We start from the raw sequence: 21,941 nt of genomic DNA on the forward strand, positions 1-21,941 counted from the left end.
CATTTCAAATACCTTTTATTCTCTGTTTGATTAATTACTTTAATCTGCGATGCCAATAGTCATTGATTGGGTTACTTTAGGAAGTTGTGGATTAACTGTTGCGTTATCATGGTCTTCGCTAAGGTCATTAACTCTTTTGTTACCATTCCAGCATGGAAAATGGGCATTAAAGAATGATGATGATGATTTCTGTTGAAGTAAACTGCCTTTGTTTCAATGACTTTGCGAAATAATGAAGAATTTATTAAAATGACTTTGAGCTGGTGTTTGGAATATAAATTAGCATGAAATTTTGATGGAAGATTTTAATTTAGATCACTTTAAAATGAGATGTTTGTATTGTAGAACTCTGGGTGGTCTCAGAAAGTGGTTGGCATCGAAAGAGTTAATCTTTTTGGTATCATCTTTCTATAGAAATACATTCCCTTTGTTTCAATTAATTCTGAAAATGAAGAATTGAGTAAAATTTAAATAACTTGGCCATTATTAATTAATCTGGTGTTTGGAATGTAAAAGAACATAACATTTTGACTCAAGGTTTTAATTTACATCAGTTGAAAACAGGAAACTTGTGTTCCATCAAAGCAGGAACAGTTTCAGGCAGGTTGGCATCAAATAGGTTCACACTTTTTGTTAACCATATTTCTGTTGAAATACATTGCCTTTCATCATCATCATCATCATTTAACATGTTTTCCATGCTGGCATGGGTTGGATAGTTTGACCGGAGCCATTAAGGCCAGGGACTGCTCTAGGTTCCATTGTCTGTTCTAACATGGTTCCTATGATTAAATGCTCTTCCCAATGGACAAAAAAAAAGAAAATTCTTGGTTGTTTATATCAGTGTGGTAAATTTCCAGAAAAAAAACACTATAAAATGTTTATGCAATTATGTGTTATTTTTTTACTCTTTTACTTGTTTCAGTCATTTGACTGCGGCCATGCTGGAGCACCGCCTTTAGTCGAATCAAATCGACCTCAGGACTTATTCTTTGTAAGCCTAGTACTTATTTTATCGGTCTCCTTTTGCCGAACTGCTAAGTTATGGGGACGTAAACACACCAGCATCGGTTGTCAAGTGATGGTGGGGGGACAAACACACACACACACACACACACACACACACACACACACACACACACACACACACACACACATATATGATGGGCTTCTTTCAGTTTCCGTCTTTACAAAATAAATATAAGATGAAAGAAATTGTCAACTTTTATTATATTCATTATATATATTGTTTCCGGTATAAATTAATATTACTAAGAAATATTACCGGTCCCTGGCACATTGGTGGTGGTGGTGGTGGTGGGGGGGGAAACTGCCAGTACGCCACATCAGATAGTTTGGGAAGCACTTGTGTATATGGTGCCAGGTTGAAGTTGATGTACTTCCTGTTGTTTAGGAATAAAGGTTTGCAGTTCTATAATCCAGTCTGTTGCCACGACAACCAGCATGGCTAGAGTGTCCTGACTAAAGATCAGTAAAAGCAAAAAATATTGATGTGTGACAGTTGTGAGGAAACCTGATGCTTTGTTCCCCTCATTAGTCACAGCTCATAATGGGACAAGATGTGTCAATCACCTGACACCTGTTGGAGTCGTCAAGGTTAGGTTCACCTGTCTGGGATGGTTTCAATGCTTAGGTTCACCTGTCTGGGGCAATTTCAATGAGGATACAAAAGTTGTATTTACCTGTCTACAATTTCAATGAGATACTTTAATTGGGTTGATCTACCAGAGACAGTTTCAATATGGTACACTGGTTGTAGAGTGTTGGTGAGTGATGTTTGTCTCCTTGGGAACTTTAGGGCTTTTATAATAATATGATGATGACGATGTTGCTGATGCTGGTGATGCCATCCCAAATCCAATCTGATTAAGTTGATCTTTAATCACAGATAATCCAGTAGTGATAATCAAGTAAATTTCTTTGTAGTTGATGTCAGTACAACTGTGAACTGAAGTAATGTGAAATAAAGTGTCTTGCTCAAGAATACAACACACAGCCCGGTCACAGAATTGAACTCACAATCTCATGATTGTGAGCCTTACACTTTAACCACCTTCAGACACTCTATTTTTGTTCTTTTTTTTTGTATGTATGCCACACCTAGAACTAGCCCTACTGTTTAAATTGGATTTTGTACCCCCCATATCTACAGTGTCCTACCAACATCTGATACCTTCATAGTTGTTTTACCTCACTGTGAACTCTGTTATTATTGTACCTAGCCATTTCTGGCATCCTACCTGTTGAAGTGCCTAGATTCTATTGAATCCTATAACTAATCTCTCTCTCTCTGTCTCTGATATATATATATATATGTGTATATACTTTATTAAAAAGCAGCAAAAATATCACAAAAACTGTTACTCAGAGTTTCATGTTGCCATTTGTCGGACAGTTTTGTTTAGATTCTAAACCAAAACTGTCCGAATGGGAACGCGAAACTCTGAGTAACAGTTTTTGTGATAATTTTGCTGCTTTTAAATAAAGCATATTACTCTACCTCTGGTATTTGAGTACTCTTTTTTCCACCTTGTTGCACATTTATGTGCTTACTCCGGTATATATATATATATATATATATATATTTATATATATATATATAAATAAAATATGTGTGTATAATGTATGCATTCGTATTTGATGTATGTATGTAGTTTATAAATTCTCTTGGATTTTGGTTCTTTTTATTCCATATTTTCCCTTTTCGAGGGAATTCCTCTGAGATTGCTAAAAAAAAAAAATTCAAATTATTTTCAATTCCACCCTTTTTGTTCAGATATTTTGTGTGTTTGTGTGTTCCCATATTTTAGGACCTCCCCCCTCCTCCTCATGCATAAATTTACTTCCTGGTAAACATTCCTTCAAGTAATTAAGTGAGACTGAGGCTAATAGATTGATTGTTAGATATAAATTGTAATGTTCTGGTTTCCTTGTGAAAAGGTTAGATTTTTTATTGCCAGAGGGAGTAAGGGATAATAGAGACAACAGCCGGGGTAATGGCTGGCTGGTTGGTCGGTAGGTGAGCCGTTGGTTCCTTTAAAAGCCATTGTTGTGGTTATTTTATATCGTTGTTAATATTTGATATTTCTGAGGTTCTGATATGTTTCTTTACATCTTGAAAATTGATACCCTCCCCAACGTGGAATGTCTTTGGTATTTCTGAGGTAAGAAACGATGAGTGTTTGTGTGGCTGAGTGGTTAGGGAGTTTGCTTACCAACCCTTCTATTATGGCCCTGGGTTAAGCAATACCTTGTGAGAAGATTTGGTAGACAGAAACTCAAACAAGTTTGTCTTTATCTTCGAAACGTCTAGTTAGAATAGAGGCAGCTGACGAAGGATTAATTCCAAGTGGCTATCTGTTTTCCTATGTGTTCGTCCCGTGGTCTGTAGTTCATTTTCCCAACGTCCTGTAACTTGATATGCATCTATATACACATGTAGATGTGTGTATACATGCATACATATTCTTTGTATTTTATATATATATATATATATAAAAGGTGCAGGAGTGGCTGTGTTTAAAAAGCTTGCTTCCCAACTAAATGGTTCCGGGTTCAGTCCCACTGCATGACACCTTGGGCAAATGTCTTCTACTATAGCTTTGGGCTGACCAAAGCCTTATCAGTGGATTTGGTGTTTACTTCCCTGTAACTTAGCGGTTAGGCAAAAAGAGACCAATAGAATAAGTACTATTCTTACAAAGAATAAGTCCTGGGGGGGGGGGGTCGATTTGCTTGACTAAAGGCAGTGCTCCAGCATGGCCGCAGTCAAATGACTGAAACAAGTGAAAGAATATATATTGTATATTTGTGTGTGTGTGAGTGAAAGTGCATGGCTTGGTGGTTGTTGTCAGGCATACAACTGTGAAGCTTGTGGCTGGATCTGTCCTACATGTGACAGCAGGTGTTCAACATAAACCCACAGGTCAGCAATGCTCGGGCACTGGACGAGGGTGTGCAGAATGGTTTTGTCTCTCAGCGTGCACCTCGGGCAGGCTTGGCTGACAGCACTTCTGTACCTGGGAAGAAGTTATTTTGTTGTTTAACCCCCAAGAGACTCCTGAATGATCAAACAACACTCCACCCCTGACCATCTCCCCCTAATATTCAATTTATCTATAACCGACTTTATCTACTTTTGACTTTCCATTTTCTTTTTCTTGTCATGGTTGTGAGTGATTCATAGATTTCACCATTAATTCTAGGAGGTTTGGGTGATTGACAGAAGAATGGAAGATGTTTGCAATGGGACAATGGGTGGGGTGGGATTTGGTAAGGGGGGGAAGACGTTTTTATTGTCTGTCGGCAAGTTCAGAAAGAACAAACTACTTTTAATAGGAAAGTGGTAGACTCTGAGGAGGCTAGTGGCTGTTCTGCATTGTCGACCAAAAGTAATGGAAATAATAAATTCAATGGTGTGAGGAAGAATTAGAGAAGTGGCAAGGGAGGAGAAGGAAAGGAAGAGGACAGTTTTATGGTAGAATATTGGTCGTAAAGAGTTGAGGAATGAAAACTTGTTTACATGTGGAATTTCTTTGTTGTTTTTGTTACTTCATATCTATGTATATGATGGTGATTCTGTAGCCAGATGGTAGTTATAGTATTAATGTGGTTTGTGTAATGCTGAACAAAAGAAAATTGAAATATGTTAGACAATATAAGTCATAGATATTGCAAAAAAAAAAAAAAAAATGTTATGATGGTCATGGCTGGACTACTTTTGATTATAAATTTGCTAAAATCAAGACTGGCTTTGAGCTATAGATCAGTATATTATCTTACTGACTATATTTTCATTCTCTTCTCGGTTTGCCGTTAGTATATACCATTTTCAAAGGTATATAATTGATTTTATCAAAACTTTGACAGACGAAGAGCAAAGCTGACTGCTGTGGGATTTAAACACAATATAAATGGACATGGCTAAATACTGCCAGGTAGTTTGTCTGACAGTTTACCAATTCTGCCAAGCTTCTTGTAGTAAAGTAAAATATGTAAATATATTCTGATGCAGTTTGCACTGGCTTTGCAGTGCGGCTGCACCAAGTGCACAAGACACAAACTGCTTAAATAAAATGAGATTAAGTGCAGACGTCACTCGACTGTTGCACTATTTGTGCATAATTTATATTTCAGCTGTGGTGCACACATTATGTCTGCCTGTGTGTATTGGTTTTAATCCAATGTTAAAATGAGACCTTTAGAACCAACATGTTCTGGGTTCAATCGCTTGTGGTGCAGTACCTTGAGCAAATGTCTTTTACCCATAGTATGCAGCTCTGTCTTCACTCCCACCTTGAGAATAAAATTGAGAATATGTAGATGGAAACTGAAAGAAGCCTGTTGTATATATGTATATATATATATATATGTATGTGTGCATGTGTTTGTATGTCTGTGTTTGTCCCCCCCCAACATCGCTTGACAACCGATGCTGGTGTGTTTATGTCTCCGTAATCTAGCGGTTCGGCAAAAGAGACCGACAGAATAAGTACTAGGCTTACAAAGAATAAGTCCTGGGGGTCTATTTGCTCGACTAAAGGCGGTGCTCCAGCATGGCCACAGTCAAAAGACTGAAACAAGTAAAAGAGTAACTGTGAAGAAGTCTGTTATGTAGTCTGTACCTGTTCTTAGGTAGATGGTTTAACCATTTAGCATTTCAGTTGACCATATCCAGCTCAAATATCCTATTTTTATGTTCAAACTGGTCAGATCTGGCCTTTCACACCTACCCTACAATGTCATTCTAAAAATGTACAATCACATCATGAAAATTTCAAAGCTATCGGATATCGTGGGTATTACGTTCCAAAAGCCCCCACAGAAATAATTGAAATTTCCCCAAAATATAAATTCCTCTTGGCTGCAGAAACCTGTGATATATTGAGGTGTCTGCGAATAAATTTACATACATTAAGCAGAAAAATCCATGATGTACTGAGTGCACGATAGGTGAACCATGATATGGTTAGGGATTACTGTAATCCAAAACAAAAAAATAAGTACATTATTTACATTTGACGGATATTTGTCCTCATCTTGTTTGTTGTTAACACAACGTTTCGGCTGATATACCCTCCAGCCTTCATCAGGTGTCTTGGGGAAATTTTGAACCTGGGTTCTCAGTCCTAAGGTATTTTTCTATGTTATTAATAATAATAACACACGACTGGCTTCTTTTTACTTTCAAAAGCATGTGAGTATGGCCGATGCCAGTACCACCTGACTGGCCCTCGTGCCTGTGGCACGTAAAAGCACCCACTACACTCTCGGAATGGTTGGTGTTGGGAAGGGCATCCAGCTGTAGAAACCTTGCCAGATCAGATTGGAGCCTGGTGCAGCCTTCTGGCTCGCTAGCCCTCAGTCAAACCGTCCAACCCATGCCAGCATGGAAAGTGGATGTTAAATGACGACAATGATGATGATGATGCTGCACTGAGTATGCAAAATATTTAATCACCATATATAATCCCAGTTCCTATTTTTTGTGTTTTTCCAACGCAATTTCTCTGAGGGGAAACATATTTCACACAAGTTACACCCAGATTTTGGTTATATTTTTATTGCTCATCTTTTGTTTTAGTCATTAGACTGTGGCCATGCTGGGGCATTGCCTCGAAGAATTTTTAGTCCAATGAATCGACCCCAGTACTTACGTTTTAAGTCTAGTATTTTATTGGTGTATTTTGCCAAACTGCTAAGTTACAAGGGACGTAAACCAGCAAACACGGACATGATGGTCTCTGCTCCCTCCTCCCCCCACGACTTTCAGTTTCCATCTAGCAAATCCATTCACAAGGCTTAGGTTGGCCCGAGGATATAGCAGAAGATACTTACTTGAGGTGCCATGCAGCGAGACTGAACCCAGGACCATATGGCTGCGAAGCAAACTTCTGACCACACAGCCATGACTATTTTTTTTTTTAAACACACTCAAAAAAAAAAAAAAAAAGGGGAAACAAATTCAGTTTTCCATCCTGATTGTTAATCTTGCATAATTTACATCCCTGAAATGGTTTTGTCTTCTTATTGCTGTTGATGTTGTTGTTAGGGGTGGTGGCATGTGTCTGGAACAACAGTGCTAGAGAAACAGAAAAATGGTTTAATCTCTGTGGCTGCTGCTGCTTTTGTTGTAGTGGGTGTATGTCAGACATGGTTGTATGAAAGAGACAGAAAATGGTTTTATCTTTTATTGTTGTTGTTGTAAGAGGCGGTAGTGGTGGTGGTGGTGGTGTTAGAGAAAAATGGTCTGAGGTCTTTTAGTTCCACCCATTTGATGTTTGGCCTCTCATCCCTTCAGAATCGATAAAATGTGAAGTACGAATCGAGTCAATAATTAGTGGAGATGATTAAATCAACCGCAGGGGTGTGGGGCGGTAGGACACCCCCCACCTCACACCAAAGTAATTTGGGGCATGTGTCTAATGAGAAAAATGTTAGACATCATTTATTACTCATCGTTATTTAATTATTATTAATGATAATAATAATAATGACAATAATAACAACAATAATACCAATAATAATAGTAGTAGTAGTGGTAGTAGTAGTAGTAGTAATAATGATGATAATAACGATACTAATGATAATTATTATTAGGGTGGATTGGTTGAATCATTAGCATGTTGGAGCAGAATGCCTTGCAGTATTTTCTTAAGGTTCTTTATGATCTGAGATCAAATCCTGTCGAAGACAAGACGGTCATAATATACAAACATTTCTCATGGCACCAGTACACTGTTTACAGATGCTTAGATTTTTTATGCTTACTGTGAATTTTTCACGGGTCCAGCTAGTTATTATTATTATTATTATTATTATTATTATTATTATTATTATAAGATGGCTTAGTAAAAAGGATTATTATTATTATAATAAGACAGTGAGCTGGCAGAATCGTTAGCATGCTGGACGAAATGCTTAGCAGCTTGGAACATTTTTGGTCATGGAACTACTTGATCAGAAGCTGACTTTTGATAAAACACACAATGCAGGCATCCCAGCTTGTTTGAGAATGTAACCTGCAATTTACTGCCACGCTCGTCTGTGGAAATATAATCCCTCCCCTCACCCCCATCCTTCCCTGGCCACTTAGCACCATGAAGATGGGGTTAAACTATGAGATTTCTCAAGTGTCGCAGACATTTGACATTTAGAGTCTTGGTTGAAATGTCCTCTCTTCAGTGTCTTAGTTTTGCAGAACTCTTGGCAGTCAGTATTTCTGAACCATTACATTATTATAATGTTAATTACTGACTGGGTTGTTAACCTTTCGTCACAAGTTTCTAACAAAATACACATTATCTAATGTTTTTGAATTATGGTTTGGTTGGAATTAATAAAATAAAGTTTTCCGTTGTTGAACATTTAGAACATTTCTTAATGAAAAGGAGGTTATATGTGCATAAATTATAGTTGTTTTAATTAGGGTTTAATTTAAATTGAACCCTTTAAAACAGCCTTGTCTTGTGTTGGGTCGTCCCTTAAATAATGTTTTTTTTCAGTTGCATGAACTAAGTCGAAGGGGGACAGGATAAACTACCTGCATCAACTTGCTATAAAAGCAGGTAGTAATTTTAACTTGTGCTTACTCTTAGTGCAACTTGTGAAGAGTGCAGTTCGATTTTAACAGTTATTTTTTCAGAGCTATAATGGAAGTGAGAAAGGGGCATATGAATTCAATAAAGGCAACAATGCCTTCTTCTGTATATGATCTGAGTTCAAATTCCGCTGGGGTTGACTTAGCCATTCATCCTTACGGGGCTTATAAAACAGGTACCAGTTGAGCACTGGGGTCAATCTAATTGGCTTACCCCTGTCCCTGAAATTGTTGGCCTTGTGCCTAAATTAGAAATCATTATTATTGTTATTAATAATAATAATAATAAGGTGTTGAGCTGGCAGAATCGTTAGCACCTTGGGCGAAATGCTTAATGGTATTTCACCTGTCTTTATGTTCTGAGTTCAAAATCTGCTGAGGTCGACTTTGCCGTTCATCCTTTCAGGGTTGATAAATTAAGTACCAGTTGTATACTGGGTTTGGTGTAATCGACTCACTCCATCCCACCAAATTTTGGGCCTTATGCCTCCAGTAGAAAGGATTATTATTATTATTATGGTGGTGAAATGCTTAGCGGTATTTCGTTTCATCTGCTGCTTCCGTTCTGAGTTCAAATTCTGCCAAGGTCGACTTTGCCTTTCATCCTTTCGGGGGTCGATAAATTAAGTACGAGTTGCATATCGGGGTCGATGTGATTAGGCCTTGTACTTACAGTAGAAAGGATTATTATTATCATTATTATTATTAATTACTAGTTATTATTATTATTAATATTATTATTAATTACTAATTATTATTATTGTTATTATCTTAAACACAGAAATTAGTGTTAGATCCTGCTTCAAGCCTTCCAGGAATTAAAATGTTTTGCCTTTGACTTCTTTTGAAGTATCAGGAAATGGTTTGATGTATGGTCACTGATATTAATTGCTAGGATTCACTATCTTTATTAAGTGTAAAACAATCACTCACTGTTAATTTCCATGACTAATGACCGAGATTTTTCTATTTTTGTTTTAGGAGGACAAGGCTTTCTATATATGGTAGCCATGCTATAGGCGTAGGTGTGGCTGTGTGGTAAGAAGCTTGCTTCCCAACTCCATGGTCCTGGGTTCAGTCCCACTGCATGGCGCCTTCTGCTATAGCGTTGGTCTGACCGAAGCTTTGTGGGAGGGTTTGGTGGATGGAATTTGTGTGTGTGTGTGTGTGTGTGTGTGTGTAACTTTGTATATGTCTCTGTAATTTAGCAGTTTGACAAAAGAGACAAATAGAGGTACCAGGCTTTAGAAGAAAGGAAAGAAGTACTGGCACCTTGGGCAAGTGTCTTCTACCAACCAAAGGAGGATATAAGACCAGGAAGATGTTGTAATGCTGATGGATTTGGGAAGCCTGTTGCGTCATGGAAAAAACATCAGCACAAAAAGGCAGACAATGAACAATCATGATAGGCTTGTGTGTGTGTGTGTGTGTGTGTGTGTGTTTAGTGAGGGAGTGCTGAAAAGTTCCTGGCTTTGGGTAACAGAAAATACAGGTGGATAAGTTATGATTTTATTCAACATATTCCCCTCTCAGATTCACACACTTATTGCAGCAGTCCTCCAGTTTTTCTAAGCCCTGTAAAAGAAGTCAGAAGGTTCATCGTCCAGCCAGGCCTTTTGCGATACCCTTCAACTAGGCCTTTTGCAATACCCTTAAAGCCAAGAACTTTTCAGCACCCCCTTGCATATGTATACACACACACACACACACACACACACACACACACACACACACACACACATATATATAGTGTCATAATTTGGTATCCGTATTCCATGTTCAACAAGGATGTATTGGAAAAAAAAAAACCCCAAAACACCCAATGAAACAGTCTTGAATAAAAATGCTGATACTGGAATTTTTGGTTGTGTTGGTTCCCAAGAATAATATCCAAAGGAAAATCCAGTTCCTCTGACAAAGTCTCACTCCCAGACATTTGGCACCGATCAACCTTTGCAATAATCCTGCACTAATTCTCTTAGTCATTATGTTGCTAGAGTTTTTTGTGTTAATTGAAATGGTATTTAAGATAATTTCGCTAACGGATCTATGCACTCTATTACTCTTTTGAGTCATTGGACTGTGGCCATCCTGGAGCATGTCTTGATCCTGAAAGAAATAGTTTTTTTTTTTTTTAAATTTGACATTTTTTTTTTGTTTTTGTGGTTTTGTACTGGATACTTAATTTAATTGTGACATGGTTGTTTAATTACTCAGACATTCCAAAGAACTTTCTCCAATGGTTTTTTTGTTTCAAGAATATAAACTGTAATTGAAGGGAGATTTGGCTGCTATTTCTAGCTGGTTGCCGGAGACACTGTAGAGCAGGGATTCTCAACCATTTCGATTATGCCTTTGGACCCCTTTGATCCCTATATTACTCTCCTGGACCCTCAGCCCTTTTATACTTTTGAAAAATCCTATTCTATTTTCATAATATTATAGTTGTGGCTGAGTGGTAAGAAGTTTGCTTCCAAAGTACATGGTTCCAGGTTCAGTCCCACTGTGCGACAACTTGGGCAATTGTTTTTTACTGTAGCCTCAGACCAACCAAAGCCTTGTGAATAGATGGAAACTGAAAGAAGCCTGTGTGTGTGTGTGTGTTTCTGTTTGTCCCCTATCACCACTTGACAACCGGTGTTGGTGTGTTTACATCCTCGTAACTTAGCAGTTCCGCAAAAGAGACCAATAGAATAAGTACTAAGCTTAAAAATAAGTTCTGGGGTTGATTTGCTCGACTAAAACCCTCCAAGGCAGTGCTCCGGCATGGCCGCAGTCAAATAACTGAAACTAAGATAATTATATCAGAAAATTGTTAGAATATTTTGTGTCTTGTAGAAATAGAACCAGTTTGTTGCCCATGCTTTTGAACAACAAACTCCTTAATGTAGGGCTGTGAATTAAGCTGTCCCTTTTCATCCAGGACCTAAGTTACTGTAAAATAAAACCACCCCTCGAAAACCTACATTTACAGGGTAAAGAAATAAAAATGCAGAAAAAAACTTTCTCAACTCACTTTCCCACACTTTTATTTCCCTGTCATTGTAACAATGGTGAATTGCTTGAAAGGTCTCAGAATTGATGAAAAAGATAGAATAAAATAAAATAAAATATAGTGTTTGGGGTTGTGTGAAAAGAGGGTGACTAGCTAGGGTATGTGTATAAATAAAGTACCCTTTTTTTTTTGTTTTTTGACCCAGTCCAAACACAGTAATTTATTTCAGTGATGTTGTTGAATATTTTGGTGACACTTGAATGAACAATTGTTGTGTCTAAGTAAAGCCAGCGACTCACTGCCTGCCTGACTGCCTCAGATACCTGGGTATTCAATACAGACAAGGTGATGGGTAGAAAGTTAATTATCAGAGCCATGTGAATTTTTAGGAAGGTTTTGGAAAGAAAAGAAAAATGAAATAAAAAGTTAAAATCCATTTAATTTGATTTGACCTTTTTGACACCAGTCTGTTGTGGAAGACCACCCTTTCTGTCATGTAAAAGAAAAAAAAAAAAACCTGTCCCTTTTAAAATCTTTTATTAAACTGTGACCATGCTGGGGCACCACTTTCAAGAATTTTTTAGTCGTATGAATCAACCCTCAGTATTTTTTATTTATTTTAAATCCTAGTACTTTATTCTGTTGGTCTATTTTGCCGAACTGCGAAGTTATGGGGACATAAACATACCAACACCGGTTGTCAAATAGTGGATGATGCAAACGAGAGAGGATCTTGTTTCTAAAGTGTTGTACGTATTTTTTGCGGGGGGTGGGGTGAAGTGGTAATGGCTTCTATGTCCCTTTCTTCAGCATTGTTGTTTGTTAGATGTAAAATTGGGAGCCCAGGGATGTAGGTGAGGAGGGTTCACCTTTTTTTTTTTTTTACCTTACCCTCATGATGTACTAGTGTTTTTATTTTTATTTTTATTTTTTTTAGACCTTGTTTTGAAGTTTTCTTTTATTCTGGTTGAAAATAAGATGAAACTTAATACAAAATGATTTCTACCTTTCAACTTGGCTGCTTGCAGGTTGGCAGCAGTAGTAGTAGTAGTAGTAGTTAGAAAGCCACCTGATGCCTACCTGTGTCTACCTGTCTACCTGCTCTATTGTTTTGTGTCACATGGCCTGAAGCAGTGCTGGTTACCTAAAACCAGAGACCTTTCTTCTCTCCACCAGCTCCACCATCCTTTCACCCCCCCCCCCCATTTTGTTGTGCATTTAGAATCTTTGTGAAAGACTTTGGAGGCTTTTGTTTATTGCCCGTGGGGGTGGGGTGGGGTGCGGGGTTATATTGGTTGTTGTTGTTGTGCATTAGATCTGACACCTTTTTAGTTGTGTATTGTATCGTGTTAGGTAACTGCCAGTCAGCTCTACCACAATGGATATATGTATGTGTGTATGTGTATATATGTGTGAGTGTGCATGTGTGTGGGCGTGTGTGTATATATGTGTATGGGCGTGTGTGTGTATATGTGTGTGCATATGTGTGTATGTGTGTGTCTGTGTGTGTGTGTGTGTATTTGTATGTGTGTGTGTCTGCCTGTCTGTGTAGGCATAGCTGTATGGTAAGAAGTTAGCTTTGCAATCAAATGGTTCTGGGTTCAATTCCACAGTGTAGCACCTTGAGCAAGTTATCGTCGTGTGTCTACATGTACCTCCTAATAGAGAGGAGAGATATATACACAAAAACTATTTATTTGTGTATAAGTTGCACTATTTTATATTTGATTTTTAATTGTGACATATGTATGGGGCAAAAATAAAACTATGTAGTGGAAAAATTTTGTACCAAAATTTAATGTTAAATTAGGGATGCGACTTACACATGAGAAAATATGGTGTGTGTGTGTAATCTTGGCTTGACCCTTATTTCACTTATCCCCTAATAAGGTTTCTCAGTTCCCTTTGATATTTTTCAATTATCCAGGCTTAGCCAGATTGATAACGTGCCGACACTGACTTTCATATACTTTGAAATTAAACTGTTGATACCAGCTGATAATGAACTAAGGTCAAACGGGTGGAGAACAGTTTAATTAGGTCAACGAACGGGTTAATTTAGTCAGTGATATAAACAACAAAACAATGTCGATTCGTTGCTGGTTTCGAAACGATCCTTTTTGCATGTCGTATTTACAAAGATTTACTGATTGACAAACGGAAATAAAAATTATGTAGGGGTCGCAGACTCTATAGTCTTTAATTTATAGAAATGGTAAAGGTGCAGACTTGGCAGAATCGTTAGCATGCGGGGCAAAAATGCTTAATGACATTTCATCTATTTTTACATTCTAAGCTCAGATTCTGCTGAGGTCGACTTTGCCTTTCATCCTTTTAGGGCCAACAAAAATAAGTACCAGTGACGTATTGGAGGGAGGTGGGCGATGTGCCAAAATTTGAAACCAGTTTCTTGAAATAAGAATAATTGGAATATATTTGACTCTTTCTGATATTTTTTATAGACATGACCCTGTAAACTGAATTCTGTTGCTATAGTCTCCATGGAAACAGAAACGTCTGGAATCACTTGATTCTTTCATTTTAAATCAAATGTTTTATGTTCCGTTTTGCCAGTTTTTGTTTGTTGCTCAAAACTAGAAATAAAAACCAACACAATTAACCGATATTAGCTTGGTTAATTGCACATGCAATTAACCAAGTGCGTTTGCATAATGGTTCAGTGTTTTCAAGAGTTATTCAATTAACCATCTTGTATACATGCGCGTGCGTGTATGTATGTATGTATGTATGTATGTATATATATATATATATATATATATATATATATATATATATATATATATATATATATATATATATATAAAATAAAGGCGATGTACTTACTCAACAAATATTTTGATCTGAGATTGTATTCTGAAACTGGAGTGATTGTTGTGGAGAAGAAACAAAAACCATTAACTTCACGCCATATTGCTATTGCTCAGGTAAAGTTAATGGCCATCCATGCTGAAATCGCTCTCTCTCTTTTTCTCTCTTTCTCTCTCTCATATATTTGATCAAACCACTGACTGCATAACCGTCCTATTAGAATTCGAGGGAGGGTGTAGACTGATTACACCAGTCCCAGTGTTCAGGTGGTACTTACGTTATCAACCCCGACATGATTGGGGCAAAGTCATCCCCCGGCAGAATTTGAACTCGCAACATGAAGACAATGAAATGACACGATACATTTTGTCAAAGCATGCTGATGATTCTGTGAGCTCACCACCTTCAATCACAACAACAACAACAACAATAATCTTTCTACTAGAGTCACAAAGTCTGAAATTTTTTTTTTTTTTTTTGTCTCTGTTGGAGAGGCTGCTTAGTTTATTAAATATCAACCCTCAGTTCGCAGCTGGTACTTATTTCCTCAACCATGAAAGGTTGAAAAGCAAAGTCAACATCGGCGGATTTTGAACGCGGAACGTAAAACCGGAAGAAACGGCGCTAAGCAATTTCTCTGCTGCTCTAATGATTCTGCCAGCTTTCCACCTCCAATTAAAAGCAGTACACATCATTAATAATAACGAGAATGATAATAACGAGAATGATTAATGTTGTTGAAAAATAAATCAGGTAAGCCTGCAGCAAACAAAATTCTTTCCCCACCACCTTTCCGAAACTGGCGACTTACTTTTGTGGTAGACTAGGGACTTGAGGGGGGGGGGATTTGAGGGTGACTGACGTGAGGCATATTTAGCTACGCTATGGCGATTCTAGTTATGCCTGTTGTTGTTGTTGTTGTTGTTGTTGTTGTTGTTGTTGGTGGTGGTGGTGGTGGTGGTGGTGGTGGTGGTGGTGGTGGTGGTGGTGGTGGTGGTGGTGGTGGTGGTGGTGGTGGTGGTGGTTGCTGCTGTTGTTTAAAGCAGTGCTGTAGAAACAATAACACTATCAGTGACAGGTAAGATCATCTACAGTCTTCAGGTAATTAGGACACAGCTACTTAAACATGGTAACACCTGCCAACATGTATTAGGTACACATACACACGTGCTTCAATACACATAACCCTATTGTGGATGTGTGTGTATATACATCTGCCTATCTACCGCTTTCTCTCTCTATACATACACATACACACACAGGTAAGTATTCACATGTATATAGTGTTTCTGTAATTAAGCACTTTTATCTTAATTAGTGTTTGTGTATATACTCACACACATATATACACACGTACATACATGCACATATATGCACACATTCTCATGTCTGTATCTAAGTATATAAAACTATCTGATATTCAGTTACTCTTAATAGAATTTACATACACATGAACACATACTATGTGTGTACACTCACTATATGTATGTGTATGTGTGTGTATACTCACTATGTGTATGTGTGTGTATACTCACTGTGTATGTGTGTGTATACTCACTATATATATGTGTGTGTGTATGTATACTCACTATATATATGTGTGTGTGTGTGTGTGTGCATGTATGTATACTCACTATATATGTGTGTGTGTGTGTGTGTATGTATATTCACTATATGTAGGTATATATTCTCTCTCTCTCTCTCTCTCTTTCTCTCTCTCTCTCTCTCTCTCTCTCTCTCTCTCTCTCTCTCTCTCTCTCTCTCTCTCTCTCTCTCTCTCTCTCTCTCTCTCTCTCTCTCTCTCTCTCTCTCTCTCTCTCTCTCACACACTATATGCATATCTATACGTGTGTGTGTGTAAATATGTAGATTGTTATTATGTACAGAAGTACACTCGAACAATCATGTAACCAGTATTCTAAGTAGTTTTTCATGAACACGTCTGCATATACACACACACACACGCACGTGTATGTAAATTTTTGTTCTCGGTGGGGGGAGCGGGGGTGGGTTTTCTACCCTGATACATATCCTTAATGGCTCTCATAGATAAACAAGCATTTCAGTCATAAAAGAAGTAAACCCACCTACCTACCTACCTACCTACTCACCCCCTTACAGCTCTGAATTAAAGTGGACAAGAAGTGGGAGGGAGAGAGAGAGGAAGAAAGAAAGAGCAATAACAGTGGTGGTGTTGTCCTCTCTCAAATCAAGACAATGTCTGCCTTATCAAGGGGCTTTATAACTTCAGAACAAAAGATATCCTTCTAATCTGTTGTTTTATTAATCTGTTTTACCGTTTTTTTTCTTTCCCTGTTGTTGTTGTTACTCTTCTTCGCCATTAACCAATGAGTATTTTTAGCAGCTGCTGAAAAATATCTTTACATATTGTTTTTTTTGCCTTTTTTATTTGTTCATTTTGGGTCCATTTGTAATTATTTGCATTGTATCCCCTTGTACGCACGTGTGTGCACGCACGCACGCATATACAGGCGTGCATGTATTTCATAAACATGCACATGCACACATAGGTATGTAAACGTTCACTTTTTCTGTGCTTGCATGGGGCAGATGGAGTTTATTGAGGCAGATTTTCTATGGCCACTGAATGCCCCCTTCCTGTCACCAACCCTCACCCGTTTCCAAATAAGGTAATATTTCCCGCATGGCCGGACACGATTTCACTGAATATTGGAATTGAATGACACTGCTTGTATAACAGTGATGCTCGTTTACAACTGTCGTACGATGTCAATTCAAGAGATACAAACATACACACAAGTCTCATATATACATATATGCACACACACATACATACACATGATAGGCTTCTTTCAGTTTCCATCTACCAGATCTGCTCACAAGGTTTTGGTCGTCACAGGCCTATAGCAGAAGATGCTTGCCCAAGGTTCTGAGCAGTGGGATTGAACCCAACACCCTGTGGTTGCAAAGCAAGCTTCTTAACCACACATCCATGTTTGTGCCTGTAATATGTATGACCAAAACCTTGTGAGTAGATTTGGTAGATGGAAACTGAAAGAAGCCCATCATGTGTGTGTGTGTCTCTTGATTTTGGGTTCTGATCCTTCCGGGCATCAACTTTGCCTTCACTCTTTCAGGGTTGACAGAATAAAGTACCAGTCATGTGCTATGGTCAATGTGATTAACTGCCCTCCCTTCAAAATTGCTGTCCTCTGGCCTTAATTAAAAGCAATTGTTGTTTTGTTAAGGGAAGAAAGAATTGTATTTGGAAAACCTTGACCGGTCTATTAAATATGATGGTGGAGTATAAGGTTGATTACGATTGCGTTTATTGTTTGACTTGAATGGAATCACTCACAGAAGGCAATTACATATTGATATGATATTGATATAATATTCCCTTTTGTAAATTACGGATAGAACTGCTGTGTGGCTTCATTTAAAGAAAGTCTTAAGTTCTTGTATTACTCAAGGTCATGATGAAGAAATTACATTTGTCAATTTCTGGCTGCGTTCATTTATTCTTTGTGATAAGATTGAATTTTGTCTAACGACATGAAATAGCAGCTAATTTTCCTTCAGATCACACCATAATGTTAAAAAAATGCAAAGGACATGTTAAGGATATCTAAAATTACATTATTTGTTGACCAGAAAACGAGTGGAATTAATCTTTCTTCACGGTAGTAAATACAAATACACACCAACGTATGTATGTAGACATGTACACACATACAAATGACTACAATTAGTTGTCTGTGCAGATATAATAGGTAATATAATAGGCAATAACAATGGTTAGTAGGATAGGCATACATATGCGTATATACACATTGACAATGATTGGCTGTGTGGACATTTGTATATATAAAAGATAAGAGGAGTTTTTGTCAGGGTGACTCAAACCAATAGGTATGTACTCTGAGTGCTCAATTTGGTGTGCCACTAAAATTCATGTTTGAACTTCTTTGAACATGGGATTTTGTGACTGTCTTTCTAAAGCAGCTAGAAGTGGCTTCCACTTGAGCAGGTAGGTATAGATTAAAACAGATATGAAGGGCCAAATGGTTAGGCAATACTTGACAAAGACTTTTAACTCAGCTATATTATAATGAGACCATGTACATCTTTTTATTACATAGCTGAATTGAATGTCCCTGTCAAGTCTTGCCAATGTTTGCCTTTTCTGTTTTAATCTATACATATGTATATATGTACATATATAGACAATGACAATGATTGTCAGTTGCCTCTGATGCTCTCTGTGCTGGATGACAAAGAACAGAGACACTGAGAATGGTCCATGCAAGGCTAAACATCTCTGAAAGTTTCATCCAAATCCATTCAGTGGTTCTTGAGATATCTTGTCCACGGACAAACAAACAAACAAACAAACAAACACAACTGAAAACAATACCTCTGCCTTTGCTAAGGCGGAGGTAATAATGAAGACAGGTGAAAGAAGGAAAGGAAATGGAGGTGAATCCACAGGTGTGAACTAGGCTGTATTGTGTGTGTGTGTGTGTGTGTGTGAATGTGGTATAACTGGGTGTGTCTCGTATTGTGCATATTTATATATGCATATGTCATAAGGCATTTGTGTATGTATATATACACTCACACACATATATAGTTTCACTTCCCGTTTTTTTTTATTTCTTTACTGTTGTTTTTTCAAAAGAACCCATCCATTGAATTCCTAATATTTGTTTGTTACCTTAATTACCTTAATTTATTGAATAGATGTGGCCTATGCCTTCTCACAGGAACCACCCCATGTCATCATGTTCAGGAAGTAACAGTTGGTGTGTGGAGGTGGTGTCGGATGAAGGGCCTGGCCCCCTTTTGTCCTGAATATTGGATGTTTAACCTTCAGGCCAGCCCTCACCAAACATAAGTAGGATGAATGGCATTCCAACCATGACCTTCCCATTCTTCTGTCAAGAATTATCGTTTTCTTGAGCTACATTATTGTCTGTCTGTTGCTCTCTTTTTAATACAGCGGAGTGTAATTTGAAATAATATTCGCTGCTATTTCCAGCAGTTTGTGTGACTACCTAGGGGTCTCCTCTTTGGTTTGTGATCCATTTGGTGGTTGTTTGGACATAAACCGAAGTGTTTTTGGTGTTTTAATCAAATTTACATTTAGTTTTGTTCTTAGCTCTGTTGGTGCATACAGCCAGATGGGATCTAACTGAAGTGACCTCTGACCTGATGTATTCCAATCATGACCATCCGGTATAGTGTCTCTAGGATTTACATTATTCAATGTGTCTCTTTAGTGGGGGATTTGGCTGCTATTTCCTACATATGTGGTGACCATATAGAAAGTTCCTTTTATTGGAAGCCTTCCTTGTGCTGGATGCAGTTACTCCGTAGCCCTGTTTAAGCGTTTAGAGACCAGCTTCATTTGGATTGACTTAGATTCACTGTTAGCTAATGAGGAACATTATTATTGTTATTATTATTAAGGTAGCGAGCTGGCAGAGTCGTTACCCACGTTGGGTAAAATGCTTAATTGAATTTTGTCTGTCTTTACTTTCTGAGTTCAAATTCTGCTGAGGTCAGTTTTTGCCTTTCATCATTTCGGGGTTGATAAAATAAGTACCAGTTACACACTGGGGTCGATGTAAACAATTAGTTCCCTCCCATGAAATTGCAGGCCTTGTGCCTATTGTTGTTATCATTAAGGTGGCGAGCTGACAAAATGCTTAGCGCTATTTCAAATTCCGCCAGGGTCAACTTTGCCTTTCATCCTTTTGGGGGTCAATTAAATAAGTACCAGTTGTGTACTGGGGTTGATGTAATCAACTTAATCCCTTCTCCAAAATTTGAGGCCTTGTGCTTCCTATAGAAAGGATTATTATTATTGTGAGTGGATCTCCTTTCTGTCATTAAAATTAATGTACCTTTATGAAGTTTTTTAATTGGTTCCAGCAAATGTAGAATATACATAAAACCCTTTTTTATCCTTTTCAGAATTTATTTCCCATGAAATATACTCTATTTTTCTCTTTCTTTTCTTTTTTCCTTCCAGAACCAAATTACAACGACCCCGTTTTAGTAAAGACCGAGAGAAATCGAAATGGTGTACCGATCTTCTTGGGAAGCATTCGAGAGGACGAACGGGAAGTGAAACTGGATCCACCTCTTAGCGCCACTGATCCGGACAAAGGCAGAGGTGGCAAAATCTGCGGCTATGGAATCATCGGCCAGCGCCTACACGATGTCCCTTTTGAAATCCTACTTCTCAACAACCAAACCGGTGAGGCTAAAATTGTTGTGAAGGCTGGCGAGACATTGAATTATGAGAAAAGAGAAAAATACAAGTTCACCATTGTTGCTTATGACTGCGGGGAAATACACCATTATTCAAACAAGTAAGTTATTTCCTGTTTTTAAATGTCTGTGTGTCAGAGTTGCTTTTGATAATTTTTAACAGTTGTTGAAGTGCCTTACTCAAGGACACAATGCAAACACCTTGATGTAGGAATTGAAACCCATGACCTTATGATTGTGGGGTCCAATGCCCTAAATGCTAGCCCCCCACCCCCACCCCCCACACCTTCACAGTTTTCATGTTCTTCCCGTTGAAAGACCATAGAGAATTGTCTTCTGTTAACATTAACTTTAAGGAATCCGCTATTTAACCCTTGAGTATTCTGGTAATTTTGGCAAATGCAATGCCTTATTATATTTTTATTCACATTGCTTTGAATTAATCAGTTGTTGTCTTATAGCGTCAACATTTTTATGTAGTTGTTTATTTTTAGAACCACATTGTGGGATAGGTGTGAGAGGTCAGATCTGGCCAGTTTGACCATAAAGCGGGCAGAATATTGTGGCCAGATATGGCCAGCTTAAAATGCTAAAGGGTTAACTCTTTACCATTTAAACAGGTCATATATGGCCAAAGTATTTGACCTGTTATACGTACAAACTGTCCAGATCTGACCTCTCACACCTACCCTACAATGTCATTATGAAAATAAGCAGTCACATCATCATTTCAAAGCTATGAGATAATGCATGGTTAATTCAAAACAATGTGGATAAGCAAGCATTACATTTGACAGAATAATCCGAACGCTAAAGGGTTAAGATAATAAGATCAGTGCCAACTTTTCCAGATTCTTGGGATGCTAGGAATATTAAAAATAGATCCAGTTGAATTTCTCCGACAGCTGGTAGAAGGTGTTCTGTGTTAGTCTCCTGTTCCGACCTCAGCGGTGATTTATCTCTCGTCTGGTTTAACACCTCAGGAACTGGAGATAAGATAAACAGTGACCAATTAGTTCTTTGGAGGTTTCTATAAAACACTCCGTCTAAAGTGGTGGCAGCACCATATGCATACCTGTGTGTATGTATGTGTATATATATATATATATATATATATATATATATATATATATATATATATATATATATATATATATATATATACCTGTGTTAAATAAGAGAACTGCTGTTGTTGCTAAGAGGATAATTGTTCTTATCTAAAACACTGCATGTTAT

The 21,941-nt window shown here is 37.8% G+C and overlaps 1 protein-coding gene across 2 annotated transcripts in view; it reads left to right on the forward strand.

Moving 5' to 3' along the window:
- The window catches only part of LOC106870272 (calsyntenin-1), a 54,847-nt gene that overhangs the window by 15,738 nt on the left and 17,168 nt on the right, over nt 1-21,941 (forward strand). For both annotated transcript variants that reach the window (XM_089341006.1, XM_089341007.1), the window contains exon 2: nt 20,464-20,806. In XM_089341006.1, coding sequence (XP_089197132.1) covers nt 20,464-20,806 — 343 coding nt within the window. The remainder of the gene's footprint in view (nt 1-20,463; nt 20,807-21,941) is intronic.

This window comes from Octopus bimaculoides, chromosome 24 (genome assembly GCF_046866305.1).
Source record: "Octopus bimaculoides isolate indiv1 chromosome 24, ASM4686630v1, whole genome shotgun sequence".
Lineage (NCBI taxonomy): Eukaryota > Metazoa > Mollusca > Cephalopoda > Octopoda > Octopodidae > Octopus > Octopus bimaculoides.